This window comes from Labrus mixtus, chromosome 11, assembly GCF_963584025.1.
Source record: "Labrus mixtus chromosome 11, fLabMix1.1, whole genome shotgun sequence".
Classification (NCBI taxonomy): Eukaryota; Metazoa; Chordata; class Actinopteri; order Labriformes; family Labridae; genus Labrus; species Labrus mixtus.
This window is the reverse complement of record NC_083622.1, coordinates 14,523,116-14,542,440: the sequence shown is the minus strand read 5'-3', so window position 1 is coordinate 14,542,440 and position 19,325 is coordinate 14,523,116. Positions and strand designations below refer to the sequence as shown.

At 44.5% G+C, this 19,325-nt stretch overlaps 1 protein-coding gene across 1 annotated transcript in view; it reads right to left on the bottom strand.

The window, feature by feature from the left end:
- The window catches only part of cadm4 (cell adhesion molecule 4), a 163,955-nt gene extending 145,832 nt beyond the window's left edge, over positions 1-18,123 (bottom strand). Inside the window, exon 1 of the mRNA XM_061050212.1 lies at positions 17,748-18,123. Within this exon, the coding sequence (XP_060906195.1) occupies positions 17,748-17,820 (73 nt within the window). The 5' untranslated portion in view covers positions 17,821-18,123. The remainder of the gene's footprint in view (positions 1-17,747) is intronic.
- Positions 18,124-19,325: the final 1,202 nt, after the last annotated feature.

Genomic DNA, 19,325 nt, shown 5'->3' with positions numbered 1-19,325 from the left:
AACACCTGCAGGCTAGATTCATCAGTGCTGACAGCACTTTGCAGCGCTCGGCTCAATAGACTGTGTGCAAAATGGACAGCCTGAGCTCCCACTTACTGTAGGGAAGTGAGCCTGCTGAATGGCTCTCAGATATGCTTGACAAATTCTGTTACTAAGCCTGAGGTTAGATTATTCTGCATGAAAGGCATTTGAACCAAATATCAGATGTTTCTGTTGTCGATGCTTTCTGAGGGAAATCGCTCAGAACTTTTAAAAACAACACGTGTTGGAAAACAAAGACAAGGCTAAGATTTGTTTCATTTTTTAATTAAACAAAAGCTGAAACATCTCTGTCTTCAGGGACACCGCCATCATCCCCAACTAATCTGTCTCCAACAGTACAATAATAGTTATTTAGCTTTTTTATTATTGCAGTGTTTCGTCTGCACTACAGACGTTTCCTTCTTCTGCTGGCAGTGCGGTGCAGAGTTTGTATCATTTCAGAGACTGGACTGTTTTCCAATGAAATGCCACTGAGAGTTTCTGTGCCAGAATGTAATAAAAGTGTCTGCTGGTTATATAGACTTTTACAAATCATTAATGGTGGCTGAGGGAGGCCAGTGATGATGCCGCCTCTTTGGATCTTTTCAGAGAAAATAAAGTAAAAAAATTGTGGGTTTCATTTTCATGTGCAATAACCAGGTCTCTCATGAACTTGTAATGCGATGAATGAATAATAGGGCCTGACCGATGTGACATTTTTGGGGCCGACACTGAAATTGATAATGGGGAGAAAAAAAATCTGCTTCCTATAGATCGGCGATATCTTTCTTAGATCTATGTTAGATCTGTAGAGATAGATAGATATAGATAAACACATGCATTGATCTCTCAAATGCAGTTTGTCATACACTTTTTCAAAATATATACAGTATAAGGAAGACAAGATGGTCACTCAACTGGGAGTAACTGCGCATATATGTGAGTAACCGTTTGGCACTCTGGAGAGTGATGATGCTACTTGTAATCCATAAAGCACAATCTGCTGAAAGAGAACTGCTAGTGTAATCCAACAATAGAATAGAATAGATGTTTATTGCCATTTGAACAGGTACAGGGCAGTACAGGTACATTGGAATTCTTGTGTGTTTCTCCCTGAGTCAGCTTCTACAAAAAAGTTAAAATGATATATAAAGTCGAATAGCATTATAAGAAAAAAAAAAAAAAGAGATCAGTCGGGCTCTAATGAATACCGAGATATACACCATGGTACCGAGGAAATCCAGTGGGAAATGAGAGTTGTCCACATTGCATTTAATTTATTAGGTTGATTATTGACCAAAATAGCTATAATGGATGCATTTTAGAATAAGAATAGAGGTCTTTAACCTGCATCTCTACTGTTAATCTTACATCCCTATCTAAGTATAGGTAATATTATACATCTACTGGGCTGATGCTCACTAGAATGATGTATGATGCTATAATTTTAGGGTCAATTTTGAAATTTGAGCTTGAGTTTAAAAATGTTCAATACTCATTTTCAGAACTTTTTTTAAATGGAAAAAACTAAGAGACACATTTTCAAAATGACAACAACTGCTTTCACTGATACTGCATGTAAGAAGTAATGAACCAATCTATTGTCATGGACATTTATATCAGTCAGACTCTGGACTTAATGTGTCACATGTACACACACACACTGCGCTGTGCAGACATGTTTCTACAGCATGTTTCCAGGTGAGTAGTAATAAAAATGTTGGTGATTGCTATAAAATCTTATGAGTCAACAATAAACTGTACTTAAATTACTTTCTAAATGCAGCAGCAACCTTGCCCCCTCTCACTTAAAGTGAGAGAAAAAATAGAGGCAGCGGTGACAGAAAGGGGAATAAAAGTTTGAAGTGATAACCTGGGCTGAACTAACACCATGCAGATGAGACTCTGTGACTGCACTGCACCATCCATCTCTGCCATCCACCCTCGAGATGTCTTTATTACACTGAATTACATTACAGCGCTGTGGTGTGTTTACACATGGGAGACACATCACATAATTGAACGAGTGTCACGCTCGGATCCAGAATATTGTACAATGTAAATATGTCATTGCCAAAGAGGCTCTGAAAATCATGTTGCGGTCTATGAATAGCTCTATTTTTGTCTTAACTGCAAGCTGGTGCAGCACTAAAAACACTTTCCTTGAACTCTCCTCAACACTAATAGCATCAAAACACATTGTTCTACGGCAGGAGCTCTGATACCATGTTGAAGGGTAAGCAGCGGCGCTGGGAGAACATGAAAGCTGCCTTTGAGTGAGGACTTCAGGTGTGTAATGCCATCATAGTCTCTCTCTCTCTGCCTCTTATCCTGCTTTTTAATCAGACTGTGCTGAAAGGCGGTCAGCTCTTCCAATCAGACTTTTATTGTCCTATAATGAATACATTTCCAATCAAAGAAAGTCACTGTGGGAAAAGATACAAAAAAAACCAGAGGTGAATGAGGAAATAAGTGGAACAAACAACAAATAGAAGAAAGAGGGAGTGTGGGGGTGTAAGCAAGCTGGAGAGAGGGGGGGATGGGGGTTGTTTTTTCCCGCAAATTCATATTCCCCCCCTTGTTTTTAGCTTTATATAAAAGGAGTTTCGCCAGTCTTTGGTTTGTTCTTGCGGTTAGAAATCAGCATTCAGTTTGCTGGCTGCTGTGTTTGACTGTTTTTCTGGCCCATTAAATAACCCTCATTAAAGGGCAGCAGCGACTAATAACAATGTCCGAGCTGCACCAAAATTTGTCCCTGTGCCCTGTCCCCCCTCTCTCCTTGTTTAATTTCCCTTTTAAGCCCGCTTATTGATTCCAGCCCTTCCATACCGTAACTCTTTTATTAATAACACAAAGCAATAACAAGAGTGTCACAACCCCGAGCTCCACATAGGCAATTAATAAGATGAATCTAATGCTGTAGGATGTGTGTTTGCACTGCTCTTTACAGTGCACGGCTCTCCTTGACTGCCCTGTTTGTTCTCGCTCCAAAGTCAAAAATACTCAAAACAGCAGTTTTTTTCAGCGGTGTAACTGGGGAACAAAAAGGGCTCAGAACCCTGTAGTGTCATTTCTATACGCTGTGTGTGAGTCTATGTGTTGATGAATCGTCAGGTGAGTTGTTTAAACTGCACTCATGTCGACTTGGTGTGACAGTTCAAGGAGATGGACGAGTCAAACACAAGAAGCTAAATACGATTTTTGAGTAAAACAAGTTATTCTTTGATGAATTTAACTGCATTAAAGGAAGAATATGCAACATTTTGATCCAGCAGATTTCGCCCTTGAGCACCAGCATGAAACCAAAAGAACTCGAGCTGCATTGTTGTGTTAGCATGCTAATGCTAGCGCTCGTTGCTAATGCCAATGCTCAGTTTGCTCGTAGCTTCACACTGCATGTAAATTTACACGAAATGGCCGTGATCTAAAAACACTTATGTGACATTCAAATAAGCAGTGAGTACAGTATGTTATTCTAATATTCTCAAGTCCCTCAAACAGCTTTTACACGCGAGGGGATGAGCCGGCAGGCCGTCCCATCCATGTTAAGACAGTGTAGATACGGCTCAGACAGATTTCTGCTATATCTATGTGTAAATTGTCGCACATTCAGCCTTCAATGTAACTTGCATTTGGTTGTAAATCCTGTTATAGCTCGCAATGTATACGTGGAAAAGTAAGCATATACTGTATGCGGCACTTTTTAGCTAACGTGCGTTTGTTGTGTAGGTAGCGTAGGTACATTAATTCATCTTTTTTCAATTGAACCTGACCGTTCTGAACGTTTTGCAACCTTTATCAAGTGTTTGTTGAAAGAGTTCTGAAAATGCATGATATCAGCAAGCTCTATTTCATTATCTTATCATTTTTGCCAAAAATACATTACTCTGATAGTCTGAAAGTAGCAATGTGAAAGAGCATGCTTGACAGCAGAGCCCTGCATATGCCAAACTAACATGCCAAATGGAGTGGTACCTAGCTACTCCAATTTGGAAGCTAAGGGCTACAGACCAAGCTGCCACATTTGAAGATTTAGGGGGAAGAATGTGTTGTCCTGGTGGGAGGCCTGACATCCCAACAACTTTTTCTCCACTCCCCTCTCCTCCAAGCTTTCCCTCCATAACTCTCTGCCAACTCCAGCTCCAACAAGAAGGTGCAGAGTGAGACACAGTCTGAGGGGAGCAGAGGTTTGGGCCAAGTACAAAAGGATGGGATTTGACACAGAGACAGAGCAAAAGAGAGAGGATGTCTGAGAGACAGGGAGGCAAAGAGGAACAAGAGGTAAAAAAAAAAAAAAAAAAGAAAAAAGAGAGAGAGAAAAAAAAACTCACAGAGGGACAGAAGAACCAAGGCAGGAGTAATGGAGGAGGAACTGCCAAAAGGCAAGCCTTGGTGGTAAATACAGAGGCCGACAAGGTGGAGAGAGAGGGAGACGGAGGAGGAGGCAGAGAGAAATACGGATGTGCTGAGGGGAACAGAAATGAATAAAAGATGGAGGGAGGCAGATAAGATCGAAAGGTAGCTGAGGTGAGAGAGAGAGCCGCTGGAACTATTAGATTCTCAGTAGGCAGTCGCTCCCTGTCTTCCTCTGCTGTACTTATTGAGTCTAGCTTCGTGCAAAGATGTTAATGCAACTACTAAACTGTCACAGTATGAGGTGTGTGTGAACTCCAGGAAGTGCTCATTTATCCACCCTGCATGTGTGTGTTGCATCTTATTTGTCAAGTAAACAAGTGCAAAACTCCATCTGTTGGTGCAAATCTCTTTGTGCAAGCAGAACTTTTTCAGAGTCGTGTTTACACGCATGTGTGGTCAGGTCTATGGCAGAACATCGCCCACTACCAGTATGTGCCAGTCTGTTCGATCAATTGACGTCCACAGATTGTGTTTTCGCTGACTCAATCTCTTCAATACACTTCAGGAACAAACAAAAAAAATCAGCACCCATCCTGTCGAATGTAAGTCTTATGTTCTTTCTGTGCCACTTTGGTAAGGGAAACATCACCTCTGCCACACAGACAGATCACTTTCACTTGACATAGAGCCACATTTTCTCAGCTGTCTAGCTGTTTTTGTAATTTCATTTTTTTTCGATAAGCCTGCCAGGTGTAACACATTGACAGTTTACTCAACAAGGCCAAGGCTGCCAAATATCAGATTCAACAGGACATTTGTGTTCTGGCTTGGTGATATCAACAACCAGACATAGATCCTCTTGATAATGGGGTCTAATTTTCATAGCTTTGGGCGTCATTTTTAATGATTAAGATAATATAATTAAGCAGCATGAAACAATAGATGCTCAGACAGATTGTAAATGAACAAACAGTTAAGCCAGATAAAATAAACACAAAAAAGGGCATTGAAAAGGTTTGATAAAATCTCTTACAGTAGATAACAAATGTCTGCGTTATACAATTACAAGTTGAAGCAGGTGGTTGGTCATTTAACTGTGTTAACTCAAGCACTTTGTGATGATTTTACCAGCTGTAACCAGAGAATCAATTTTGATGTGTGTTAACTATACTTTGGGTTTTGTCACATTTGACACATTAGGGAGATCTCCGCCATTATCAAAGTACACAAAAATGTTTCAGAGCCATCCGAAAGACCAGGAGAATTAGTTACACTACAAAAAAACATACAATAAACAGTAGAGGTACAACCTACATGATTTTTATAAGCAGGGATGTGAAGTCAGTATATTTGTGCCGATTTGACTTGATTAATAAACTCAAAAAATGTCCAGGAAAAAAATGTAACCTCCACTGAATGAATAGTGGTGACAGCAGTTCTGTGAGGCAAAGTGTTTGTTATATCAGCCTCACACATAAACCCACACAGACACAAAGGGGAAAGGACAGCAGATGCATCCTGGGCAAATGATGCATTATTTGGTGTGATTGTTCTGTTGGTCCTCTTAACGTGGGTGGGCGACAAAATCCTGGAAGCAATGCTGCAGTGCCAGTGACGGTCAAGTGTGTTTGTGTGTATGTAAAGTCTGTAACAATGTGTGTGTGTGTGTGTGTGTGTTTGTGTGTGTGTCGAGGGCTGAAATGAAGGTTGGCTGTTATCGTCCCCGCAATGCCTTCCTCCATCCATCCCAACACTCTGTCCTCTCAGTGGCACTTCCATGTAAGTTGGTTGCAGCCACATCATTTTTCCAGGGGGGGGGGGGAGCAGGGGATTAGATGGTAGCATTTTGCTTCCCCCCCCATAGCCCTCCCTCCCCCCCAACATATTCCTCTATCCATCCACCACCAGCCCTTGTCCGTTACCCCGGCACTTCACAACTGGATGAGCAAAGCGGCAGCAGCTACCTACCTCCCCGGCCCTGTGATTGACTGCGGCGCTGCTGAGCGAGCCCCACTGTATCTGTGCCGTGTTTATTGCTTCTTTCACCTTCGCCGTAATTGAGTCCCTTCCCCATGCGAAATATGCACCGTCAGACGGGCCGATGTGTGTGTGGAAGGGATCTGTCAGGGGTGTGTGTGAGTGTGTGGGCTCTGAGAGTTGACTGACAGGCGACATAACTCAATTCAGCAATTCTGAGGGAGCCTGATGGCTGTCTTTTGAATGTGTGTGTGTGTGTGTGTGTGTGTGTGTGTGTGTGTGTTTACAGAAATATGTGTGCCTATCTGACAGACAACTGCATATAAGGGAAAGTATATATTTGAGCTTCTATATACTGTAGCTCTGGTGGAAGTTTGCGGATGAAAACTTGCATATCTCTGAAAGCAAGCTGTGTTTAGGTGTGTGTAGAGAATTGGAAAAAGTAGCCAAACTATTTAAAAGTATATGTGTGCATAAAAACATGCTTGCTTATGCACAGCTTAGGCTCGGACTCAGGCTGAACCAGCCAGGAGTGTGTTTGGCATGACAAAAACGCCAGGACAACGATGCATGTGTGTGCGCCTGCATATGTGAGCAGAATACTGCACAGCCTACTTAAAACCCACACCTACAAATCTGACTGTAAAATGGTCAAAATGCCCCAAAAAAAAACAGACCAAGTAGAAGAGGTGCATTCGGAAATATAATGGATAATTGAGATAAAGTGCCACAGACGTTAAGAAAGAAGGATGGAAAAAGTAAGAGTAGGAATGAGGGGAGTGATGAATGTGCGTGTTTGTGTGTGTGAGTGATGGCATGAGAGATTGAAAGGAAGGAGATGAGGGAATTAAATATGAAAGAGCTAAACTCTGCTTTGGTGGAAAATAATGGGAACAAAAAGTTATGCATAGGCTTCAGGGATGCAGAAAAGGGAAGGAGGAACATATAGGGTTTCGTTCAAAACAGTCATGGGAGAGAGAGGAGGAGGGCAGGAGATAAATGGAGATGGTTTGGGGGACTGCACAGTCTCTGAAGTGCGGTGAAAATAGGCCTCCACCTTAAGAATATTGCAGAGCTGCATATAAGTAAAATGCACCAGTTCAGCAAGCCCCGAGCGAGACAGATGGGGAGAGAAGGTAAAATCTGGAGGTACGCTAAAAAGAAGGAAAAAGGGCAAATGGGTGTAAAAATGAGAGTTGAAAAAAAGGAGGGAAGTGTAACTTATTTTAAGAAACAAGAGTGCTGGCAGGAGTGGAGGCGAAGAGAATACAAGAATAAAATTGGAAACAAATAGATAGGACCTGTGTAAATGGAAGAGAGAGAGAGTGTGAAAATAAATGTAAAAAAAGGCAGACAGAGGGAAAAAATTATTCTGTCCATGCAAATGAGAAGGTGACAGCAGAAGCTCAGGTGTTCAAGCTGTCCACCTGGGTTCTGTCAATCCTCCTTCTCTCCTTCCCCCCCCCCCCCCCCCCCCCCCCCCCCTTTCCACACCTGGCCCTGGCTTTCTATAGCCTGCAGCGGCATTATAAAAAGGTATAAAAAGAGGAGGCCGGCGACATGGTGGAAAGCAGCAGGGAAGCTAGAGAGACTGTTAGCCAAAAGATCCATCAGTGAGCAATCCTGGCATGAAAGCACCCCCCCCCCCCCTCCCTTTCTCCAAAAATCTGTCTCTCCAACCATCGCTGAGTCTCCCTCTTATTGCAAAGTCTCTGTAACAGTCGGAGCAGATTCATGCGGACACATGCACCTGCCACACAGGAGTGGAGTGTGTGCATGTGCATGGACATTGGCATTTAAGTAGCAACAAGATAGATGTAGACAGACAGGTTCACAGGGAGGGGTAAGCAGGGATAGAAAAGCTTTTGAGTGATCATGGGGAGGACAGACAAAAAGACACTGAAACACTGCTGAGGCCCTTGAACTGGCTTCACAATGCGGGAGAATCAGGAGGAGAGAGTTATCAGAGGAGAGGGAGGGGCGGAGAGGGGGGAAAAACACAAGGCCTAAAAGAAAAGCCAGAGAGACGAGAACAAGTGTAGCGATCAAGAAGAAAGCAGGTTTTGTTTGAGAATAAAAGGCAGAGATAGGGTGCTAGATGGATGACGAGAAGAAATCATTGTGTAGTTTTTTGAGTGAATATGTTTTTGTGCTTCAAACACATTAACCAGGTGTGTCCTTGTATTTGTACACACTATCTTCAGGAGGCTCTTAAAAAAAAAGGAGGCCAGTAAGAGAATGTGGCATTTAAGAAGCAGTGCGCATCAGGACACAACATGCTGCAGTAAATAAGTTTGGAAAGGTCTCTACAGTCTCCCGAGTGCAGTGAAATGTTTGTATTTCTTCGCACGCAAATGTGTGTGTGTGTGTGTGTGTGCGTGTGTGTCTGTGTGAGTACGCCAACCTGCATTTCTACACTTTGCCTCGGATTTGTGCGCACTTCTGTAACACGGCCACAGATTTATGCAGCAGTCATCATTTGGGATCAACCTGCTTTTTAATTACCTATGCTTTATGTTTGTTTTTAATTTTCCCCATAAGCTCATAAATCGCTTTCCCCTCAGCACATTTCGAATCCATCTCTACGGTAAATAAGCATCAGTTATAATTGCTCATGCAAGAAGTGCTGTGACAGAACAGAATTTGACCCCACCCGCACCACCCCCACCACCACCACCCCCTCCAGTGCCATCACAGTGTGGAGTAAATCCTTTTTGAAGCTTAAGAGAAGTCGGTATGAAAAAGTAACGATAAATGCATGATGATATCGACGTTGTGCTAAAAGCAAAATTAGAAATAAGATTCAAGGTTTCTTGAGTTTGTGCATGAAAGCCGAAGCTTTAAAGGACATGTTTTGCTGAATTTCCAGACTCATAGCAGTAAGTAGAGCAGTTGAATGAAGTCAGTTTTACAAAGATTTTTTCCTTTTCAAGGTAATGCCACAATAACAATGTGAACGCTGCAATAGTTAATGTGTAATAGTGCAATCTTGGTACTATAATGTGTCTGTATTTTCACATTAAATAAAGAATGTGTCATCTTGGAGAAAGATTTGTGTGTGTGTGTGTGTGTGTGTGTGTTGCATATTGAATTCTAATAAAGCTTGACAACTTACAACCCTCCATAGTTCAACTTTATTTAGAGAAAAGTTTTTAAAAAAAAGTAAAATTGTCCTTTTATCTAGTTTGGCAATGTTCTTCAAACAACACTGACAGATTAACCAGATATGGGCAACAGCATCTCCTTTGTTATCTCTGCTGATCAGACCCTGACGTTGAGAAATTAACTCCTGGTCAATTTTGCAGACTCTCTCCTACTTCCGTGAGAATGGTGAGCCTTCATCGTTTTTGGCAGATTTAATTTCCTGCCTCACAAAAGCACATGTCAAAAACTTTTTTTGTTTCACTGACTTAACCACAGTTTAATGCAAAAGATAACACTCATGCTGCACAAGACCTATGATGTGTGTTTGCTGTAAGGAGACAGGTTTCCTCCTTGCAGGCAATGCATTTTTATTTAATATTGTGTATTTGTTTTGTATAAATCAAATCATGCATCATGTCGTTTCGAATCACACTGGAAGCTTGGCGACTAAAACGCCGGACAAAATCGCTCTGATAAAAGTGGAAGACAGATGGTAGCCATCTTGGCCCTTGGGAAAGAGAAACATAATCAAGAATGAGAGGACATTCCCCCCACAGCTTTCTTTTATTAGTTTCTCTTGCAATAAAGTATGTTACTGTATATGCAGTCGAGAGGCGACAGTGTCGTGCTGTGATTTCTGTGTACTGGCTGTCCACACTGAAGGATCTATATTGCAGACACAAAAAACACTTGCTGTCCATGGCTACATCGTCAAAAAAGCTAAAAATGTCTCTCATACCGACCGCAGAACCCCACTGGCCTCTGCAAGCTGCTTCACCGCTCAGTTAACCAGGACGGCCCAGCGGGTGGCAGTTGCTATGAAGCACCGTTTCTTCCAACTGTGTCCAAAGCCCAAGGCCTGTGTCAAGCTCTCTCAGTGTCACAGACAGTATGGCTGCTCCAACGGCCAGAAACTAGAGACCTCTGCGGTCCATGATAACATTGTTCAGCCGGCAGATGGACACGGAGATGGGAACTCGTCTGCAGACACGAGCCAGAGCACTGCTGCAATCTGCGGGTCTGCCCGATGGGAGGTGAGGGGAGAAGGCGTGTGTACCTGCTAACGGCCACGAGGCGCATCGGCAGCCGTGCACGTGAACGCCCCCTTCCACCTCCCAGGAGAAAATGAATCCTGGGGAGAGAGTCAGCTAGAGCTTTCCTCAAGGTCGTTTGGTGCTCGGCCACTTTTTTAAGTGGCCTTGCCAACTGTAACGATCTCTGCAGAAACAATCGCAGCACCAATCCAATTTGGCCGGGCTTCCTCTTCTTTTCTCTTCCCTTCAGTGCAGACGGCTGCAGAGCCTCACTCTTGTCTTGCCCTGCTGAAAGCGGAGCATGAATTGATGACCTTATGAATCTCAAAAGAGCCCAGCAAATCATTGCGGTAAATCTCAGCCCCAGCACATTAAGCGTGACTGCAGGCTTATTCCCCTTTTCTTTCCCCTTCCTTGTCCATCTCTTCAGCCCTCACTCTTTCCTCCATACAAGCGCTTGGGGGTCTTTGAGAGCGAACCAATGTTTCGAGGATTGTTTTCATGTGCTGCTAATTAATTGCCTATAATTAAAGGTTGTTTATGGTCTGCTAATGAAGTGGATCAAAGCTCGATGTTGAGGCTCTTGTCTTGGGCTTGAAAAGCGATGAAGAGCAGAACAGTCCAACAGAGGCGAGTCGCAGAGAGAGTTTAGGGGTGTGTCAGGGAAGTATCGGGAAAGCCGCAGTGGATTTTGGTTTTTTTCAGTCGCTGTGTCAACAATCCCTTGGCATGCAACCAAAATGGAGCCGGGCAATCAGAGTTTGATCTTTTGGCAGCTGCTCTTATCACTTGTCTTTCCCTGAGAGATAGCATTTGGTTTCAAAGTGCATACAGTACGCCAGAATGTGTGTTTTTTTTCCACAACATTTACAAAGATAATCTCTGATAATCCTCTGTGCGCTACATTCTTTTTAAACCAACATCCTCTCTTGTCTCCCGACTTCAAAAGTTCTTTCAAAACATTCATTAATATGAATTAATAGTGTCTGATAACAACTGTTTATGAGGTTTCTGAAACTGCACGCACGCTGCGAGTGTCACTTCCACTTTATCTATGCTAGACGTGTCAGAGCTCAAATGAATTTGCCACTTGTGGGGAGAGACACTCTTAAGAGTTTTTTCGTAAGATAGAAAACTCATCCGAGACCTCTTCAAGCATTGTTGTGTCGGCCTTCTGAAAATTTCCATCTGATTTCCCTGCAGATAGCGCACTGCTTTGACTGGCAATTTTCAGCATCTGACAATCTCATCAAAGTGAACCTATTAATGGCGATGATATGAAGACGGATTGTAAATGGCAGACAGATGAATAGCCCAGCGCGTGTGTGGGTGTTTTAATTCTCGGAGGCGAGGCAGCTTCTCTGGAAGTGGGAGGACTGGCCGTGAGCTGCTGGGAAACAATTTCAATACTTGTTTGGTTGTATCTGTCAGTGTGTGTGTGTGTGTAGGAGCCGGAGTTAGAGAGCATGAGTGTGTGTGTGTGTACACGCTGTGACCTCATCGATCATGACACTCAGTCTCTCTGGTGTGGTCACCTACACAGTGCTCGCCCTCTCTCCGTCTTTATCTCTGTGTATCACCATTCATCTCCTTGTCTCTCCTCCTCCTCCTCCTCCTCACCCACATCCTCTTCTCACACCAGAACCCTGCACTTTCCTACATTGGTCCCACCTTCTTAATCTCACTCTTTCCTCCTTCCTCACTTTTTTCTTGGCTTCTAAATCCGTCATCCAGCACAGCAGGGGGTTGCTCTCTCTCTCTTTTTTTTTTTTTTTTTTTACACCCTTCCATGTCAGAGCTGAAATCCTGCAATCATTCACTTGTTTGTTGGACTCCTCTCTGCCTGACTTTCTCCTCTGCTCCACTCCTCCCTGCTTCACTGGTCTGTGACGCATGCCCCTGGTGCTTTCCCTCCCTCTCCTTCCTCCCTTCCTTCAGCCTTTTATACACTGTGCAGCCAGCCATCTCTCCCTCCTTCCCACATCTCTCTCCCTCCCTGACCCCATCAGTCCCTCATGCCCTGGCTAAGCCTGGTCACTCTTCATCAGCTAGCATCCACTGGACACACAGACCTCCCAAGGGTAAATGGAAATAGGGTCTTGTTGGAGACCTCTGTGCCCGGCATTGACAGCTTCACCTGGCTTTAAGTCCTTCACTGATCCTCCTTACCCCTGGATGAGCACCTCATTACCCGCCATCCTCCTCATCCTTTTATCTCTAAATCAAGTCATCCAGGTAGCATGTGTATTAGCCTCTGCACCGGCAAAGAACACAGTTTCCAGCGCTTCAGTTTTAGGCACTTGCCCTTTTCAGTTCAATCAGCGTCTCTGGTCCAATCACGCCTAGCGAGGGCTCTGCCGCAGCGCCTGAGTGAGGATAATCACCGTGGTTACCAGCGTTACCGGAGGCCGCTGTCTGGCCAAGTTAGCGCGGCGCCCTGCGGGAGTTGCGAAGACAGGTGTCACTGCGAAGGAAGAGGTGTTAAACAAGCCCGGGGCCAAGCAGGAGGTATAAACGTTTACTCTCAGTCATGGAAACTGTGTCACCAATAGCGAGGAATGCTCACCCCATGGCGTGAGTGTATTTTCAGACGCCGGACCCCCCCCCCCCCCCCCCTCTCCTCCTCTCCATCTTTGTTCCTCGACTGCAATTTAACTTTGACTGGCTCCGAACATAAGTACACCTTGTAGGAAGAATACACAGCAACCGCCTTTGTGTAGTACCAAGAAGCACTGCGAAAGGAATCCCTGTTTACTGATTTCACACTCCCATGGAAAAGACAAATATATACAGCGAGAGAGGTCAGCGGCGGGAGAAAAAGCTGCTGGCTCAGGGGGACATCAGGTCGCAGTATGTAAAAGCTGCACCCCAGAGGGGCGTCTTTCTTTTGCGCCGAGCCAATCAGACGGAGTTAAAAGGGCCGGATTGATTGGCAGGCTTCAAACGCCAGCAAATGGGGGAGATGTCCTTGGCATGCGAGTCAGCATTAAAAAAAAACTTCAGCGGCAAAGTTGGTGAAACGCCAGTTGTTCTCCGAGAGAGACACGTAAGGACGACATAGATCACCATTATGATAATCACAAGCGGCAGCGTCAGGGGAATAGTAATGGGAAGGAGATGAGGTGGCAGCCATAAAGCGTGTTTCTACATTAGCGCTGGCCTGATTAGATTGACAGAAAGTTTCACTAATGGACAATTAAACAAATGGTCAAATGAGATATAAGGCTTCAATTGCCAATCGGTGTCTTTGTGCGCCCCTTTTCGATCACTGTGCCTCGTGCGTTCTGTTTGTGCGCCAAGACAAAAACATGCTGTAAACAGAGTGAGAAAAGGGATATGTGATAGACAAATCACATGTCCTTGCAGAGGAAACAAAATGACTTGTCAGGTCTTATTTCCCCATATTCAAGTTGATGTAAAAATAAATTCCTCTCTGGACTGGTCTATAAAAGCTGGAGGGGGTTATTGAGATGCAATCATTGTGTGAAACAAAGGCAGCTCAAAACAAGGAGTTATGGATCGCATTGAAGACCGGGAGGCAGATTGGAAGATAATTACTGTAAAATACATCACCTGCACTAAACGGTGAGACTAGGAACATCTTCTGCTTCTGAGTAATGGACCCATAAAGGCTTGAGGGAAAATAAAATTCAGCCCGCACTAAGCTCCGTAACTCTTTCAGTCATCACTTGCCCGAAAAGCGACACAGTCCAATTTGTTTATGGAGCTTATGCCGAGGCGGTTTTGCTCAGCTGAGATACTGGGCCACCCTGTCAGGACCCTTTAAGACTGCATCAGTTGATCAAACAGACCCCAGCACGACAGCAGTAGGCAGCGCATTTTTTATTAAAAAGAAAGGGAAAAAAGGCTCATTTCAGCTCCTCTTGTGCTGACGGGCATGCCAGCGCTGTCTGCCAAGTTCAGGTTGTCCAATTATTTAGACCTACAAAAGACAGGGAGTCACAAAAAAAAAAAAAATAGAACCTTAACACTGAAATGTGACTGTGTGCTGGGCTCATTTTTACGACGTGAACCAGCAGATGGCAGGGGAGAGAGCATGGAAAGGAGGTCTCGAGATTTTCTAATTAAATTGTCGACAAGTTTATTTTATTTCGGGAGTGAGTTATCCTGCAAGGTTCGGATCAAAGGATAGACCTTTTGCTTGCGGGGGGGGGGGGGGGGGGGGGGGACTTTTTTTCAGCGCATTAAGGAACAAAGAAAGACGCTGAAATAGCAAACGCAGCGCAATTAGGAAGAAAGTAAAAGGCAATCTTAACTCTGGCATGATGCAAAGTGTGTCTGACAAGCATCAAAAACTGCAATTGGGCGCCGACAAACTCACGCTTTAGCGATCCAATCCTTGAGTTCAATGAAAATGTGATGTGCTACATAGGCGGCAGACATAAGGTGTGTGTGTGTGTGTGTTTGTTTTGCACCTATGTGTGCATGTGTCCATATTTTTACTTTTTGTGTGTGCAGCATTTCTCTTGATGTTTGTGTTTACACGCCAGGCCTCCCTTCTGTGAGTCACAGCGACATTGATTTATGCATGGCCCCTGCCTGTGTGTCTATATGTGTGTGTGTGTGTGTGTGTGTGTGTGTGTGTGTATACCAGCCATAATTGGTATTCAAATCTCCTCCCCCAAGTGCGTCCAACTGCTGCCGTTTTTCAACCGCCAGAGCCCGAGCCAAGGTCCAAACAGCATGATGGGGAACAAGCTCAAACGGATGGCTCTCATTGCACACATTGGAATAAACAAATGGAGGTGATTTAATGCACACAGCGATAAGGCAGGTGGTAATGGAGGCATAGGAGGAGGAATGAGGGGAGGAGGCGGAGGAATGGGAAGTGATGGAGGTGTGCACGGTAGCGATTAAGGCTGGGCGAGCTGAAAAGGTGGAGTTAACTGCATTTGTTACTGTATGTGGGGTGGAAGTTTGGCCCACAGCTGCTCTGGATCAGCCGCCCCCACATAAGCCGTGCACTCAGCGCATAAACACACACCGCTTATTTGGTGTGAGTGAATGTGTGTGCTTGTGTGTGTGCGCCTGTGTGTGTGTCCCTCAGGCCTGCCCGTCAGACACACTGTGAAGTCTTTCTGCCTTTCTTCTCCCACTCTTCCTCGCTCCCTCACTTCTTTTTTTTTTTTTTTTGCCTTTCTTGCTCTCTCGCCATCTTTCTATCCCTCTGTCTCCCTTTCCTTTTTTTTTTTTTTCATTTTTCAAAAGAGGGCCAAGTCTCCCGGCCTCGACATCTTCACAGCAACCCGTCAATCTTTATGTCCACTCATTCGTCAATCCATCCAATCAACCTGTCCATCTCTAGCTAGCATAATAACTATCCACATCTCCCTCCCCCCTCCCACCTTTCATCCTCTCTTTCCCTTTCTTCTTAATTAGTTTGGCTACTTTTCTCTGTAGAATATGCTGAATAGTTATCAGAAATACATTTTTCAAAGCTGGCACAATGTGTGCAATGTGCAGGTTGTTCACAAAACAGACCATCTTTTCACATCCTTTTCTCCCACCTTCCTCCATCCACCCCCTGCTTGTGACAACCCCCCCCCCCCCCCCCCCCCCCCCCCCCCCCCCGCGGTCCCCTGTCTCTCCCGGCCCCTGTCAGTGGCTAGATTAATGACAGTGATCAGTGAGCAGCCCCCAGCAGAGGTTTGCCCGCAGCTGAGGCAAAGCCCAACACTGTAAGCAGCGCACACAAACACACGCAACACACAAATGTGCGCCCAGATGCACGTACATAAACCTCTTTCACAGTACTCCAGTTAGACTGATGCAAACGCCTACATGCTTATGCATATGAATCAACCTTCCACTCTTCCGGCAGCAGACATACAAACAGATACACAACAACACACTCGAAGGGAGAAAAATCAATACACAGGCCATGGTAAGGATGGTGTCGGTGCAGCAGGGAGAATGGCTTTAGAGCAAGGTGGCCCTCCTCATACGAAAGAGACATCATCACAGCACAGCACAGCACGGCACAGGTCTGACTGTGACAATCTCCGACCTCGCACTTAACCCTCTCAGTGCCTCAGGACAAGGTAAACAAAGGCCCATAAAAGGACAACAGCCACAGGATACAAACCAGTGAAGCAACCTCTCTGTGCACTTCCTGGTCACCATTTCCTGCTTATAAAAAAAAATCCCCCTTTATGGTGGAATTCAATCAAATTTGTTGTGAGTGTGTTTTATCACATTTACAGACAGATGGAACAGAATGCCACAAAGCTGAGGATGCTTGGAGACAAAAATTGAGCGCAATCCAATTCCTTATTCCTGCAGGAGATACACTCGTTATAGGGTAGTGACCATGAAATATATTGTGCCTTTAAGGGAGCATTGCAGGACTATCCCAGGCTGAGATGTTCCAGTGGGTGAGATTAATAGCAACAAAGGCAGTTGCAGGTGTCACTAAAAGGCTTTGTAATAGATTGTTAGATGTTATTGTATCTGATAAGGTGAGGTCTCAAAGGTCCTTTCAGTCCTTCGCACTATTGAGGAATAATTAAATGACTAACACATACACACCACAGCTGTGACTGCTGCCTCTCAGTGTGTACCACACGTCTGGTCCACTGCGGGCATTTGTTATGAGCTCTCATGTGGCTGTCAGAATATTCACTCGAAGTCTCTCTGCATGCATGGCTGTGCGTGCACACAGGCTCCCGGGACTCACACAGCAGCTATAGCAACAATAAATTCAAATCACGGTCAGTCCGGAGAGAACAATCAAATCGGTATGACGCAAGCGGGTAAACAGAGCATGGGATCATTTCAGAAAATATCTGCGTGGTTAAAAAAAAAAAGTGACAGCGACCCTGCGCCTTTCACTTTCGCCATCCTGTGTTTTTGGGGTATTTCCCTCACCCTAACAAGAAGTGGACAACACGATGACACACATAAAATATCTTTACAGCTGTAGCCTAGACTCGCGCAAATGGCTTTGCTTCTAATTATCCAGTGCTTAATGTTAACAGTGGATCCGCAGGATGATTGTAAACTGGCACATGTTATTGTCCCGCGGTGGGCTTCTGCTTTCAGTTTCTCTACCTGACAGCTCAAACAAACAAAAAAAAGACCCCGTGCATTTTCCAGCTCCTTCTTAAACAGGACTTAGAAAAACTTGCACACATCCCAGCGAGCTTAACTCTCTTCTCATTCAAATCACACTCACACACTCATTTCGAGTCTTACCGGTGCGCACCAAGCAGGCTACTGTGATGATGGCGAGAGGGACGCAGTAGTTCCACACGGTCGTGAAAGCCATTTCTGTCGCTGATATTCCTCCACTGATCTGGTTCCTCAGTATTCCTCTTCCTTGGAGTAATCAGAGTGACATGAACCCGCAGGTTCACTCTCCGACTGCGCCTTCAGCGTCTGTGTAGTTATGTGTGTCTCTGTGTGTGAGTGCGCGCGCGTGCGACTGTGCGTGAACGAGAGTGTTTCTGATCAAACGCTCCGTGCGTAAAAGCAGCTCTTTACATAGTAGTACTTCCTCTCACACAATCAGACCCACTTTCCCTCTTTGTGAATGCGTTAAAATGATGGCTCGGCCGGTTTTTCTTGGTGACTTTACATTGTAAATATATTTTAAAAAGCTTCCCGTTGGGGCGGGTCTGTGTGTGTGCTTCTGACCAATGGCAGAGAGCAGGAGCAGGTGGAGGGGTGTGCGGATGAGAAAGAGGGGCTGGGCTCCAAGAAGAAAACGGCTTTACAGGAGCAAAGCAGGGGAGGGAAGAGCGGGTACACCTTCCCATTAATTGAAATCAATTCGTGCTAAATGTGATTGATAACCAACATTAATTTCCCGACGCAAATTACCCATTTATTCCATATTCAGCACACGGAACGAAAAGGAAGTGTGGCACAATGATTAAGATGACAACAACGAAACAGATGTTTATTATGTGAAGCGAAAGAAATGTTGCAGTCATCAAGTTACCTGGAAATGTGACAATTGGTGTTGATTCATCTGCATGTCCGGAATCAGGTGGATGAACTATTCCCACATTTTAAACCTGACACTGTGGCAAAAAAAAAAAAAAAAAACATTATAATTTTCAAGTGTTTCCTTATTATTGGATCACTGACGCATCAGGAACTGTGCAATAGTCTTTGGGTTTTTTGGTGATCCGGGGACATTATGCTGCAGAAGCTGCCCCATTATCTCCCAAATGTGCACACAAGACTCATCAAGTAGAGCAGAGAGAGAGAGAGAGGGAGACCTGAGTGTATTCTGTTAAATCGCCGTTCACAATGACGGTAATAGCCTGGAACAAAAAACTTGTGCTCCGGACGAGCCAGTGTCTCTGCTCATCTGTAGTCAGGGCCTATTAGGTCTTGCTAAAGGGGCTCTTTAACTTTACCCTCATGCTGTGGACACAGTTTGTCCATAATTGTGTTTTCCAGTCAGAGAGCGCTGCTCCATTATGAAAATTGTTTCTCTTTTCCACATTTTTTTTTTTTTTTTTACCCTCCCCTAATCTAGTGTTATACCACCACAGGCTTGTAGCATCCAAGGCTTGAAGGCATCTTTTTGAAACTGTATCTTTGGCGCCTCCCTCAGGTACGTCTAGGAATTGCACGTCATGGGTTTCAAATCTAGTTTGGCCTCTCTCTCATCTGTCATGAATCCTCCAGACACTTTTTGGCCAGTTTGGCTCAAACATTTAGAAAAGTTCAAACAGGCAGTAAAGCATCAAAGCAGTCTAATAACATTAATATTAATATGTCTGCCCTTGACTTAAAGCCCTTCCAGAAAGTTCTCTTTGA